Source organism: Schistocerca serialis, chromosome 5, assembly GCF_023864345.2.
Source record: "Schistocerca serialis cubense isolate TAMUIC-IGC-003099 chromosome 5, iqSchSeri2.2, whole genome shotgun sequence".
NCBI classification, from domain to species: Eukaryota; Metazoa; Arthropoda; class Insecta; order Orthoptera; family Acrididae; genus Schistocerca; species Schistocerca serialis.
The window spans coordinates 177,999,200-178,014,534 of record NC_064642.1 but is presented as its reverse complement, the minus strand read 5'-3'; the positions used below and the strand labels follow the sequence as shown (position 1 = coordinate 178,014,534).

The 15,335-nt window shown below is 46.4% G+C and overlaps 1 protein-coding gene across 1 annotated transcript; it reads left to right on the top strand.

Moving 5' to 3' along the window:
• Positions 1–14,073: 14,073 nt before the first annotated feature.
• Positions 14,074–14,619, top strand: LOC126481827 (ecdysone-induced protein 74EF-like). Its single transcript, XM_050105786.1, has 2 exons — positions 14,074–14,231; positions 14,280–14,619. Exons 1-2 carry the CDS (start codon positions 14,074–14,076, stop codon positions 14,617–14,619), a joined length of 498 nt encoding a protein of 165 aa, XP_049961743.1.
• Positions 14,620–15,335: the final 716 nt, after the last annotated feature.

Genomic DNA, 15,335 nt, shown 5'->3' with positions numbered 1-15,335 from the left:
TGAGGTTACACCGTTGTTCCAGGGACGATACGATGGTTGCATACTCGGCGGAGATTTTAATTGTGTGCTCGATAGAAAGGACCAACAACCTAACTATACTACTAGCCAAGAACTTGGGGAGCTGGTCAACGGGATGGAATTAGTCGATACATGGGACCTGAAGTATCGAAACCAACCAGGATATACATTTTTTACTAGCCACTCCGCGGGCCGTTTGGACCGGATCTACGTTTCAAGGGCGTTAGCAACGTCGACGGTGGACGCAGAAATATGGCCGACGGCATTTACAGACCACGAGGCATATATTTGTACGGTTAACCTTAATAGACAGCAGGTGTGGAGACGGAGGGGTAATTGGAAGATGAACGTCTCCCACCTGCGAGATGCAGAATGCCGACGCATGGTGGAGGACGCGTGGCATGGCTGCCTCCGTCGACGAAATTCTTTCGGTTCTGTCCTGCAGTGGTGGATCGAGTGCGCGAAGCTAGCTTTACGGAGGACGTTAATAGGTTACGGGAAGGAAGTTTCTCAATGGCAGCGCACGACCACTGAGTTTTACTTTACGGCTCTCCGGGAACTGTTAGCACAACCACCTACACCAGAACGCCAGACGGCCGTCCACCGAGTTAAGGCGAAGCTGGTACAACTTGCGAAGCAGAGGATGGCAGGTACGATGATACGCGCGAGGTCGCAGGATTTCCTGCCCAACGAGGTTCCCTCGATGCATTATGTGATAAAGGAAAGACGAAGAAGACGCAGGAATTTAATACATGAGATCGATCTCGGCGATGGCCGTCGTTTTACAACACAGAGGGACATAGCACAGGCGTTCACGGACCATTTTAGCAGATTCTATACGAGCAACGGGGAGGATCAGAGGGAGCTGGGGAACGTTCTGGAAGAGATCCCAGACGCGACGAGTGTGAACGGGGAAGCGGACGGGTTATCTGAAATTACGTGTGAAGAGCTGGAGGAAGCGATTACACGAGGTGCTTGCAACAAGTCCCCAGGTCCAGACGGATTCCCGTTGGAATTTTACCGCGCCTTTGTGACCATTATGACACCGATGTGGCTATGTATGTTTAATGAGCTCCTGCAGCTAGAAGTACCGGTTCAAATTCAATTCACGGAAGGGCTCATGATACCAATACCGAAGCCCCATGGTGGCAAACGGCCTTGTGATTATCGCCCCTTGACCCTCCTTAATAGTGACTACAAGATCTTCATGCGCATCCTGGGAAGTCGTATCAAAAAGTCGCTGGAGAATCGAATACATGCCGATCCGACTTGTCTTGGCGGCATCAGTAATATCCACACAGCCTTGGGAGACTATCGTGACGTCGTCGCCCTCGCGGCAGCATGCCGCCTCCGGGGGGCGATGGTTGCAGTAGATTTCGATCATGCTTTTGATCGCGTGGATCATGTGTACCTCGCGGCGGTGATGAATAGGATGGGTGTCTCGCCATTATTGACCAATGCTGTGATGCGTTTGTTGCACGGCGCCAGATCAGCGATGGTGGTCAACGGAGGGAGAACTGAGTATTTTAAGATCTTAAGATCAGTGAGACAGGGTTGCCCCTCGTCGATCCTCCTTTATGCAATCGCCTTAGAGCCGTGCCTCGCAGGCCTTCGCCGCCGTCTTAGCGGGATCTCCCTACGGCAATTATCATTCAAATGCAGAGCATACGCGGATGATATTGTGTTCCTCGTACGGAATGAGAGGGAGACTCAAACAGCACTGGATTGGCTACAGACGTATGGGATGGCAGCTGGAAGTGTGGTCAACTACCGAAAATCACAATTCATGCATGTGGGGCGTGGACTAGAACCAGGAACGGAAGGACCCTTACCTGCGGTGGAAACCCTCCGCTGTTTGGGTATCACCTTTCATAAAGAGACAGCGAGAACGGCTGCGGACAATTACCGAAGATTGTTACTCAGAGTCCGCACGGCAGTACGACTAAACGCCCTACGGTCGATGGATATGCTGCAGCGAGTGTTACTCGTCAACCTTTATCTCGCGCCCATGATGTGCCACCTGACGCACCTTCTTCCCTTGACGCGCACGATGGCTATGAGGATTCAGGCGGCTTTTGGGTACTATGTGTGCCTGGGACAACTCTTCAAGGTACAGTACAACACGCTTACCCTCCCAGCGCGAGAGGGGGGCGTTAGTTTAGTGAACGTGCACGAGAAGGCGCGTGCCATGTATATTAATACTATGCTCAAACGGTGGCGCAACAGGAATCACTCGCTTACGGGGACGATCATCGAAGAACTCGTACCCACATCGCATCTTCCTCCAGTCAGTGTCGGCCATATATCACCCCCTTTAACGTATGTGCGCCCGTTCCTCGTGGAACACAGTTAAGTTCGAGAGCGTTTACCGACGACCCGACAGTCGACATCGAAGGACGTGTACCATCTGCTTCTTCGACAGATCGCCCGGAATAGGGTGGAACGCAAACATCCAGCTGTTAATTGGCACGTGGTGTGGCGCACGGTCCACCTCCCCCACCTACCTACATCTGTCAGGTCAACATGGTACATTGTCGTCAACAGAAAATACCCTACAAATGATAAAAAGTACGCAATACATTTGGCGGATTCGCCCTTGTGTCAGCAATGCGGCGTGCTGGATACGGACGACCATCGGCTGGTCTGCGGCGAGGCATTGGCTGTCTGGACTCTCGCAAGAAAGATAATAGCGTTCATGCGGCGCACTATCTATACAGCAGTCTGTTCTGACATAGTATTTTTTCCAGAGGAAACGTATTTTCCGCGTCATAAGACGAACGCAGTGGCGTGGATCACAGGTATGACGGTCCATTACATCTATAGAGACACACGTACGAACTTACTGAACGTCCTGGATTACTGGCAATACTTGCAAGATGGACACACGAAACTATTACGGCTACAAAAGTACAAGGATTGGTATGCCAATTTCCTGGTAACGGTATTTGCGGACCCGCCATATACTTGGGGTGTGCCGGGTGCGCAAAGATGAGCGGCGGTGCTTTCGTTGTGAAACCGACCAAGTAATGTGATCGACTAAGAACACTATGCGAGTATGCGACCTACGAAAAACTCACGCTTGAACAGTTAGCAACTGGATGTACTTCAAATTTTGTTTTCATATCCATAAATACTTTTCTTTAGGGTGCCGGAAGTGGCCCCACCTTGATTTTGTTGTTATTTCATGCTGCATGGTAGGACGGCAGCGAGGTTCCTTCCAGAACAGTTATCATGTGTCAGGACGTACTATGTTTATTTTGTGAATAATAAAGGTTTCTGTTTCTCCTTTCTCTTACCTTCCTTCACATATAAAAAAAAAAAAAAAAAAAAAAAAAAGATGGATAGAGCGTCTGCCATGTAAGCAGGAGATCCCGGGTTCGAGTCCCGGTCGGGGCACACATTTTCAGCTGTCCACATCGAGGTGTATCAACAACACCTGTCAGCAGCTGAGGGTTTCAGTTAGTCATCATTTATTCCAGGGCAAAGCTGCACGGTCATCTACAGTATCTGTTCTTTCGAGAACAGTTACTATCTTCATGTATATAGTTGAAGGCTACCCAGCCATTGACCTTCTTCTGTGCGAATGCACACAGGTTGCCCAAACTCTTACGGGAATCGCCAAAGCGTTCGCAAGTAATGAGTGAATGGGCAAATGTCTATAAGGTACATTACATAGATAGAATTGTGGAGAGTTGGGAATGTGAGTCTCACGGGAAGCGTGCAAGTGATAAGTCTCTGCAGCCGCGCTATTCATCTATGTCCTCGGTGGCTCAGATGGATAGAGCGTCTGCCATGTAAACAGGAGATCACGGGTTCGAGTCCCGGTCGGGGCACACATTTTCAGCTGTCCACATCGAGGTGTATCAACAACACCTGTCAACAGCTGAGGGTTTCAGTTAGTCATCATTTACTCCAGGGCAAAGCTGCACGGTCATCTACAGTATCTGTTCTTTCGAGAACAGTTGCTTTCTTTATATACTACTTAATTGCCTATTTGCTATTGTATCTGCTCATGGCTGACGACAATTCGTGCGTAATTGGCGAGCGGTCTGTTCTTGGGGGCGGTTTTTCGTGCGCCACCTTATAGCTAGAGTGACCTTAATTTCGGATGCAGTGAAGGTATTCACTCCTAGAGTAAGACAAATAACAAAATGCAACACAGAAGACCTACATGAAGAGGAACTCTTTTTTTCAGACCAAAAATAGGAACCAGAGAAGCCATCATAACAGCAATGAATAAAATGTCGGGTTTCCAACCGCGTCAGTTGCTTAAAACTATACGAGCTTTCGGCCAAGCACTCCTTGGCCACTGTCAAGTTGCCGGCTGTGACGTGACTGGTGCCCGTGACGTTGCCATATATGGGCATGTTTTGAGTCGGCGTTCGATGTGCCCTCTTCAACCCCGCGATAGCTGGATCCCACGCAGCGCTGAGCTGCAAGCCACCGTCTCTATTCAGGGTGTTTGCGGTAATTTTTATTTCAATAGCTTCGTTTATTAAAATGTCACAGAAGCCGTTAGTGCGAGGCACGACAGAGGTATCGTAAAATTTTATGTGTTGACCGTTTTCTAACGCATGCACAGCTAACGCAGATTTCTGTGGATAGCGCAGGTGATAATACCTCTCATGTTCTTTCACTATGTAAAATTTGACGATACCTCAGTCGTGGCTCTCACTAACGGTTTCTGGGACAGTTTAATAAAAGAAGCTATTGAAATAAAAATTACCCTAAACAACCTGAATAGAGACGGTTCAAAAATGTGTGTGAAACCTTATGGTACTTAACTGCTAAGGTCATCAGTCCCTAAGCTTACGCACTACTTACCCTAAATTATCGTAAGGACAAACACACACACCCATGCCTGAAGGAGGACTGGAACCTCCGCCGGGACCAGCCGCACAGTCCATGACTGCAGCGCCTCAGACCGCTCGGCTAATCCCGCGCGGCGATAGACACGCTGGCTTGCTGCTCAGCGCTGCGTGGGATCCAGCAGTCGCGCGGTTGAAGAGGGCACATCGAACGCCGACTCAAAACATGTCCATGTATGGCAATGTCACGGGCACCAGTGACGTCACAGCCGGCAGCTAGCGTAAGTAAGGGCGCATCAACTGACCACTGACAGTCATAACACTTAACAATGGCCAAGGAGTGCTTGGCCGAAAGATCGTGTAGTTTTAATCAATTGACGCGATTGGAAACCCGAGAACATTTTATTCAATGTTATCGCCGTGAGACTTTGCATTCATACATCGTAACAAAATGTAGTTCCTCGTAAACAACTCGCAGTAGAATCACAACACAAACACTGCTGACATTCTCATTTATCCTACTTTTAGTTTGTTAGTGTCAATATGCATTGTTCCATTTAAAGAAGTGTACGCTTGTACAAATAGTACACTAACAAAGCATTAATTCAATCTGTTTATTGGCTATCAATACTAACTCCTGTCTCCCATTTTGCGAAAACCGTACAACAACACCACTTTCCATTTCTGCTATATTTGCGCTGTAAGTTTTAGGTGATTCACCCTGTATGCTTATATACCGCACATATTTAAAAAAATAAAATAAATAGCCTATATCAGTGTGAACGTTTATTAGGGTATCACATAAGAAACCTGAAGTGGTCAAGTATTTTCCGAGATTTCTGCTATCAACATTAACCTAGGCCTTGTCTTTATAATTATAGTAGTACAGATTACACCATGACGATGTGAAACATTTGAGCAGGTTCAGTTGAACGTACGTCATTTATTATTTTCTTAATTTCTCCTGGAAAGTCATATGACAGGCTCTTAAACTGCAACCTCCCATGTGCCTGGTTCGAACTGGGCGCCGCCGCTGTGGTCGGCCGGTACATTTACTGAGCGCCCTTTCCCTCCCCCCTGTGCCCCCATGCCTCTAGAGGGCCCGCTCGCTCCTTAGGGGTTAGCGCGCTAGAGCGCGACTGCCGCGCTATCAATAATTCGGCGACCGCGCTCCGAAGTAAATTGAAGGAGGGGAGCCAACGACTTCGCATTTTTTATTTGTAAGCCAGGCTGGCGGGGAACGCAGACGGCACTATAAATAAGTGATAGCGGAGAGCGTGAAGTGAAATACTCACCGCCCATAGAACAAAAGTGCCATTACAATGCGCACCAACTTCCTGCCGGCTCCAACTCCGGTATGAAAGTTAAATAGCAATCAGATCCAAGTTATCAAGTCAGCCACGCAGATAGTTGCCCATAATGCGGTATACGAAAGCAGAATATTGTAAATGGAAAGTTCTTTCCGAAGTGAAATCCCGTCAATTTATAACGATGTTTAGAGAGCAAACTTCCTCAAATGTTTAGTTTTCGCCTTCAGGTTTGAGGAGATTTCTGTTTGGCGTACACGTATCCCAGATTTTCATCATATACGTTATAAATGTGACATGTAACTAAATTCCTCTGAGTTACAACCTACGGTTTTCTATCCTAGGACAATTTCTTTTTATTTAAGAATCATTTAGTAGCTCATAAATGTTAGTTTAACCGAATCACAGAGAAGTAATTCACATAATCTGTTGTACGTAGCCAGCCGCTGTGACCGAGCGGTTCTAGGAGCTTCAGTCCGGAACCGCGCTGCTTTTTTTAATAGAGGTGGAGCCCCTCCACGCCCACACCGGCATGATGGCCAACACAAAAGGTCTACTGCCATCTCTGCATAAGGGTTAGTATTCACTAAAGTGAGGTGTCGTAGGATGTGGATACTGCGATGTCTGCGTACGTCTGGTTAGGATTAACCATTAATACGCGCTCATCTGGAGATAGATTGGTCGAAATCTGACGAAGGGTAGCGGTTTGAAGGGCAGAGGAAAAAAAGTGCCAAAGCAAGAGCCAAGGGAAAAAAACCTCTGCGAAAGTTAGGTCGGGCGGCAAGAGCAGTAGCGGTTGTCTTGCTGCCTGCGATAGGTTGTCTAAGGATAGGCTTTGTTAGTAGTGGGTATCATGCATGTCGATACCTTGACGTTGTGCGTTTGTGCTGATCGGCGGCTGGCGCTGGGTGCTGGTACAGAGTCCTCGTTCAGCGTCCTGCAACCTGCAACAGTTAGGTTTGTTATCGGTCTTGTGTCCGATAGGTCATATACCGGAGGTACAGTGTGAGGGAATGTTGGCAGATTGCTTGTGCGTCTGTGGGCGAGCTCGTCGGTGTCCCTGCTGTGGCCTGTTGGTTGGCTCTAATAGCAGCTGGTAGTTGCCAGTCAGTGTTGCTGATATGCAGGGGCTTACCGGCGTTTGTCGCTGTTTGCGTATGTTAGTTTACCATAGGTGGTTATGCCCTAGCTGTGGTTGCTGCTGCTACAGTCGCAGGTTCAAATCGTGCCTCGGGGATGGCTGAGTGTGCTGTCTTTAGGTTACTTAGGTTTATGTAGTTCTAAGTCTAGGGGACTGCTGACCTCAGATGTTAAGTTCCATAGTGCTCAGAGCCATTTGAACTATTTTTGTTGTACGTATTTCAAACATGAATACACGTACAAAGTTTCAAGCTACTGCAAACAAAATGATCTGACAAGACAGTGTAGCAAAGTGACCTCTATTTGGTTGCACCATAAATATTCGTTACTGTACGCATTCTGTCTGGAAATGAACTCACTTGTACGCCGCAATCGCTGTGCAGACACTTTCATTGTTCCAACGTGACCGGTTTCAGCAGTCTTATGTTCCCATTGTCTGACCTTATGCAACTTACTATGAAGCTGCCATGTTATATTCCGTGCAGTCAGAACATAAAAACCACTGTGCGCATTTTACAAACTGTATTCGCTTTATCAACTGGACTTTTATGAAGGATGTAATGTAACATGGCATTTTTATTCCTTCGATAAGATCAGATGATGTAAGCATAAGACTATTGAAACCTGTCATCTAGGATCAATAATAGGATCTACATTGCGATCAAGGGGAACGAATAGTGTTCATTTCCAAACACACCGATCGCCCTACAGCAGAACACGTGTACCTTACAAGTATTCCGTTTGGAAACTTAATGATGTCGTTTTCTTCATTCTCAATTTTTTGTTGAAGTTCTCCACGCTGTCCTGTACTAGGATATCACTAATGCAGCGTACTTCCATTTGAACCTACTCACTGTAATTAAACCTTGGTCTTTCTCCACAATTTGCACTCCTCACACTTCCCTCCGTTACCAAACTGAAAATCAAGATGTGCAATAAATTTCCTACTCCACAGTGAAGTTCAGTACCTTTGCATTCGACCCTACAAAAACCTGTTGGTGGTTGATATATTTGTGGACATCCGGAGGAGAGACAGGGAGGGAGGGGGTAACTGTCATCAAATGATGGAAAAACCTGCTGCCCTTTATTCTTTGTAGCTCGTGCAATGGATATGTTTCGGAACAATTCAATTGTCCACCGGTTTCGTTAACGTAAGTAATTTTTATATCAGTAACTGTTGATAAACCAACTGTTCTGAAACATGTCCAAAGCGTGAAACATGAAACACAAGTTGAAACTACAAGCTAGTATACACGTAGTCTTGAGAAAGATGAATGAAAGCAGCTTGCTTCAGTGGACAGAAGAGTATGTCTTGATTCCCGGAGTCAATTAAACGACCAGGTATGGTCCTTTACGGACGAATGCAGTGAGCTGAGCAAGACGATAAGACAATTCTGTGGCGATCTTGGTTGTGGATTTATTTACTCCGCTACATAATTGAGAAATGTAGGAGCTCCATTGGTAGTTCAGTCATTCACTACGGACAGGATGTGTCCACCTGGGTACCAGAATTCCTGTGGTACGAACATAGAGGCTGTTTGTGCACCTCTATAGAGCGTAGAAGTTTATTTGTCGTACATGGAAAGATTTATATATCAACGACATAACGTATAGGAAATAACATCCATTCATTCAGTGAAGAAGATATTGGTAACAACACTAGTTTCCGTTGAAATGACCTAGAAATATTATTTTGTAATCACTGATAATACAACAGCTTAGTGGTAACTGATTTCCTCCATTACATATTCTTTCGATTAGTATGTTATTATCTTCCTTTTTTTTCGCGCACATGTATCTGCTGAACCCAAAATCATCTACAATCTGTTTAAAATGTTCTTTTTTCTACTGGTCCCTGTTAAATCCCCCCTTCCTGTATCAAGTTAAATAACTTTTCCTGGATGCCGTTGCTGAAGCCTAACTCATCTCTCGTAAAGGACTTCCATAGATATCTTTCCCTCATATATTTAACAACTTTCTGTCATGCTTTATTGGAACAACGTTAATCTGCGGCAGCAAATTTCAAATTCTTCCACTTTCTCCTTCTCTGATTTTTGAATGTCACAAATATTAACGATAGTAATGTCAACACAGTAATAAGATGAAAAGAGGGGCACAGATAAATTCTGTGTTCATACTACCCGGATTCAGATACCCTAGTAGACGCAACCTGTGTGCAGTGAACGACTGAACTACGAATGGAGCTCCTACAGTTCTCAACTCTGTAAGTGAGTGAATAAATCCACAACCAAGATCACCCCAGAATTGGGTGATCACCTTCTTAAGCTCACTACACTTACCAGTAAAGGACCATAATTGATCGTTTAAATGACTGTGCCAATGAATACCTCTGTTCATATTCGCTGAAGGAAACAGCTTTCATTCATCTTTCTTAAGACTACATAATCCTGTCTTTTAGTTTCTACATGTTCCTCATGTTTCACAAATTGGTCACTTTGCAGACCAATTCAACTATCGGGAGTCGTTGATATAAAAATTATTTATGTTCGCAATAGTGGTGGATAATGGAATTATTCAGACAGATATCCATTGCATGTGCTGTAAACAATATCTGCAGCGCAAACAAGGTAGTAAACATGTAGCAGCTCCTGGTCGCAGAGAAGCGTGGTTTCCACTGGATTTAAAAGTTGTGCGAACAGAGGTTGTCATCCAAAACAAGGCGCCATTGCTGCGCGACATTAGTTGAACTTAATGCTTTTAGTAGTTGACAAAGCAGCTCCACATGTTAATGACAAGACCGCACCAATAAAGATAGCGTTCCTGGCCAATCTAGCTCATATTTCCGAGAGTGCCTCCGTTACCAACATTAGCGCTCTCAACAAAACCCATTCCCACTTGTTTTGCTAGAACTTCGGCCACAGTTTCAGCATATGAGACGTCTCATGCTAGCACAAATGTTTCCTAAGCAACCTTCATCTCTCATCTGTTGGAAAGTATTGTCGCTTTTTCCTTTTCTCTGTGGATAGTGTTCATAAGATGTAACAAAACGACATTTTTTCTTTATTTGTTCACAATACCTCCTGCGATTTTCGATTATAACTTTCTACTCAGTCGTTTCGGGAACAGAGTCTTTTAATTGAGATTGATACATATATCTTTCTCCAGCATCAACGAAAATTTATAACTACATCACGGAATCACCTAGCATAAAAATTAAAATTGTTTGAGGTAGGCCAAAAACGCCCTCACTAACTTGCTCGTCTCACTAACCAACATCTCTCTTAAAATTCTGTTCCTCCGCAACTGGCTCATCTTAAAACTCGGATTTGTTGAGACATCATTTGAAATACGTCCGATAATCTTCCCATTATCTATTATATGGCTTCCGATCTATTAAATCTAACTGCATATTTTGCTGCTCTCCTGCTGAAGAAAATCTTTCGTTGCACGCCATGTAGAATACTTCCCATGACCAAAATTCATTTATATTTAATACTCCATAGTCAGAAGCTTTCCCTTTCAAGTACCCAATGGTTCAAATGCCTCTGTGCACTATGGGACTCAACTTCTGAAGTCATTAGTCCCCGAGACCTTAGAACTAGTTAAACCTAACTAACCTAAGGACATCACACACACCCATGCCCAAGGCAGGATTCGAACCTGCGACTGTAGCGGTCTCGCGGTTCCAGACTACAGCGCCTAGAACCGCACGGCCACATCGGCCGGCCAAGTACCCAATGACATATCTTACGCTTATCACACCACGAGGTAAGAAAGCTTCCCTCGAATTCTTTTAAAAAAATTACGGGGAGATTTTCCCCCTGTGGTAGAAACTTAGGGAACTGACCAGACATACCTCTGCCACTCGCAAACCGAAATTCTTACCACCACTCACAGGCTGAATGTAAGGAGGATGTCTCGCTATAAAGATATGCATTCCCTTCCTACCGCTTTGTTCTCTTGCATGGGTCTTACTAACCACGTAGGTGCTGCCTAGCCTCATCACTATCATCAGTGTTATATTGTCTTTAAAAATTAACTATTACCCTTTCCTGAGGCAAAATATCTTGACCTTAGCCCTCCCTCTCAAAAGGCACCTTTAAACGCGTCAGGCTGTAGGCAACCTTATGTTTCTTTCTCCTTATTAGTCCTCACACTAACTCCATCTGTAAGGTAGGCCTAATAAATTTCTACGTATTTACAAAAGAGTGGTATTAGCCAAGGGAATAGGTGATGATTGTAAAGGATTTCCTTTAGCTTAATACTAAACTGCATGCTGTATTTGTTCTGGTAGTTATTGTGGGTGTGAAAATATGAATGTTGCAGTTGCCGCTCGCCTTAGCTTGCCTTCAGCAGATGAGCCGGCTGTCTGGATGCTCGATGGGCGGAGTGAGGGGGTGGAGGTAGGGGGTAACGCTGGCCACCTAAGTCCAATTCACGGCCGCCCGTTGTTGCATTCACCACGGCAGATGGTGGCGTGTGTCTTTGACAAACTTAGCCACGATCGAGAAAGAATTCTCATGCTTGCTGAATCCAACAGACTCGCCCTGCCCTCGCCAGTTGGCGAATATGAATCCAGACGTTTCCCCAGATGACAGCCCAACCACGCAAATGATGTGTCCCGTGAAAATAACATCTGAATATTCTGAGGTAGCCATGGGAAGCCGGCAAAGGCGAGTCTTTTGTTTACTGCCGACGGGCCACTGATGCCTTAAGCGTAAACAAAAAAAGACAAAGTTAATGAAAGTTTTTCGGTGGATACCGTTTGATAGGTCGTAACTTGGATTCTTTGGGAATGGCCATGTGCCGTAGTGGTATACTCGCAAGTTGCTGGAAAAATCTGAAGAGGAGTTCGGATAGGTCTACGTTTGAAATTTTTCAAAAGAATTGACGCCGAATCTTCCGCAACAAAATTGTTAGGAGGTTTCGGAATGGTGGAGCAAAATACGCAGCCTCAGATTGGCCAGAATCGCAGTATGGGTTGGATTACACCAAGAAGGAGAAAAAGAGAAATGTATGAGACACTTTCTCGCTGGGAGCCTTAGTAGAGACTTTCTCAGTGAGAACCTTAGTGGAAGTCTCTTCCAAAAATGGTTCAAATGGCTCTGACCACTATGCGACTTAACTTCTGAGGTCATCAGTCGCCTAAGAACTAATTAAACCAAACTGATCTAAGGAGACCACACACATCCACGCCCGAGGCAAGATTCGAAAATGCGACCGTAGCGGTCGCTCGGCTCCAAACTGTAGCGCCTAGAACTGCACGGCCACTCCGGCCGGCGAAATTTCTTCTCTGGGTCTCATAGCACACGCTTCTTCGCAGGGTGCCACAGAAAACACTTCTTAGCTGGGAGCTATAGGAGACGGACTTGATCGTCGAGTGACGAAGAGAAGAAGGCAATTCACGAGCAGAAGGGAGACGCCACGCTCGCGTTTGACCCCACCTGCAGCCTCATCGTGCATCGTCTTTGGCGAATGATGGAAGTGTCGCAGCAACAGCGTACAAGATTCGTATGGGATAATGGGCACACTGGTTCAGATTGAGAAGTCAGTCGCTGTGTGGTCACCATTTGCCCAACACGGTTTCTTGTTCGTTTCGTCTATTTTAAGCGAACTTTCCCAGTCCTTACACTTATCGCATACTCATACGTGTATATGGACTTATTCTTCCGCGACGAGTTCTTCCGTGATGAGCATTTGCCTCTTGTTTGTCCTGAGCAAGCATTGAAGTCGTAACGATAAATATACATAATTATCAACCCTCGTTTCATTACAGTACCTGGTAGACCCCATGACTGCTTAGTAATTATCAATGTTCATTCAGAGCAAAGAGCTTCAGTCCGTGTATTAGGACCAAACCTTCCCTTCCGTTTCTGTATGTACAAGTCCTTACATACACCTGGACCATAGAGGAGAACTTGTACCTTGAGACAAGATGTTCTATGCATGTCTATGGCAAAATAGATTGACAAGAGGCTTACCCCATTGGCGCCTTGCAGTTTCTACTGCCTCTCATGGCCTGGGTTTACTCATTTCTCGCTCAGTCGTACCATTCCGTATGAATTAATTAACATTTGGTCAACAATCTGTAGGTTCTTCGTAAACTTGGTGTTTCAAAATTTCCAGTCCCAGACACAGAATTCTGATCTTTGTCTCTAACTACTTCACACTTTTGAATATGAGATACCATATGTTTGTTCAAACTGTCACGCCTATCGAGAACTAGACTATTATTTTTCATGAAGTTCGTTTTCTACGTAAGTCATATCTTCATGCACACCATTAATCTGACTATCAATTTATGCTTTGTTGACTAGACTATTTATCCATTCTGCATCAGTTTCCCTACGCTGACTACTCAAACTGTTTGCCTCCAGGACTAATCTACCAGAAATAATCTGAAAGTTGCAGTAATTCTCTTAGTGATTTATTAACGCTTTCATGTACCATAATGTATGAAATATTATCTTACTATATACCAGCTATAATCTGGTCGCAATACACTTTTCTTGCATACGCTAGTGTGTACTCCACAGGGGCCACACTCACTATGCGGCCATGGTGGGAGCAGTATCGTTGGATATAACTGCTAACTGCAGCAGGATTGGCTGCATTGAACAGTGACAGAGTGGAAGGCTGCAGGTTGGAGCAATGGCAGCAACAGTAGTAGCAAACAGAAGTGGCAGTGGGTGTGGCAGCCACAGCAACAACAGACACAGCAGCCAGGCACAGCAGCAGCTGCATCACCAGCACCAGATGGAAGCATCAGCAAAAAGGCAGAAAAAGTTGTGTCGCTAATGAAGTGGTGAAAGCACAAAGCGTATGCTATGGCAGTCGGGATGGCAGCAGCCAGAGCAGCAGCTGCAGCCAGAGCAGCAGCAGCAAGAGTTGTAGCAGAGGCCAGGGCAGCACGGAGCGGCAGCAACAGCAGCAACAGCTATGGAGGTCGCCTGAGTGGCCAGGGGTGCCAGCAGCAGCAGCAGCAACAGCTGTGGTGGTGAGCTGTGTGGCAGGTGGTGCCAACAACAGCTTTGACAATAGCCAGGGCAGCAGGAGGTGGCAACAGCAGCAACAACAGATACGGTAACAGCCAGGAGATAGGGGGGTGGCAGCAAAAGCAGCAACAGCTGCAGCAGCAGCCAGTGTATCTGGGATGGCAACAGCCACACTGGCAGGAGGTGGCAGCAGCAATAATTGTGGCAGCAAATAAGATGGTAGTGTCAGCAGCACCAGCAACAAATGCAGTGGTGGCTGGGGCAGACGATGGTGGCAACGCTGCAGCAGCAGCAGCATCGGCGATGGCTGCTGGGGAGACAGCAGCCCAGGTGCCAGCAGCAGCAACAGCAGCAGGCAGGGGTTGTCAGATGCAGCAGCAACAGCTGTGATGACGATCATAGAGGGCAGGGGCTGACAGCAACAGCAGAACAACTGTGGCAGCAGCCAGGCTGGCAGTGACAGTAGCAGCAGCACCAGCTACAGCAGCAATGAGATGGCAAGCAGTGGCAGCAGCAACAGTTACACCTGTGGAAGCGGCATCAGATGGCAGCAGCAGCAGCAACAGCTGCAGTGGTGGCCAGGGCAGCAGCAGATGGCAGCAGCAAAAGCAACAGCAGCAGCTGAACAGCTGTGGTGGCAGTCAGGGTGGCAGAGGGTGGAAGTAGTAGCAGCAACAGCTTTAGTGGCAGTGAGGGCAGTGGAGGCTGCTAGCACACACAGCTGCTGCAGTGGTGACAGTAGCAGCAGCAACAGCTGCAGTGGTGACTAAGGTGGCAAGGGGTAGCAGCAGAAGCAGCAGCAGCAATGTGGTGGCGGCCAGGGCAGGATGGGTTGGCAGCATCTGCTGCAGCAATAGGTGAGGTGGTTGCCAGGGTGAATGGGGATAGCTTGGCAGCAGCAGCAGCAGCAGCATCTGTTGCAGTGGTCATGATGGCTGTGGCAAGGGACCATAGTGGAAGCAGTAGCAGTATCATCAGTCGCCACTGCTGGGGCAGCAAGCCCTAGCAGCAGCTGCAGCAGAAACTGAGATAACTGAGTATGCCAGTTTATCTTATTCCTACCTAATCTGTAAAAAAGATGTATGCAGACTGAAACTTCCTGACAG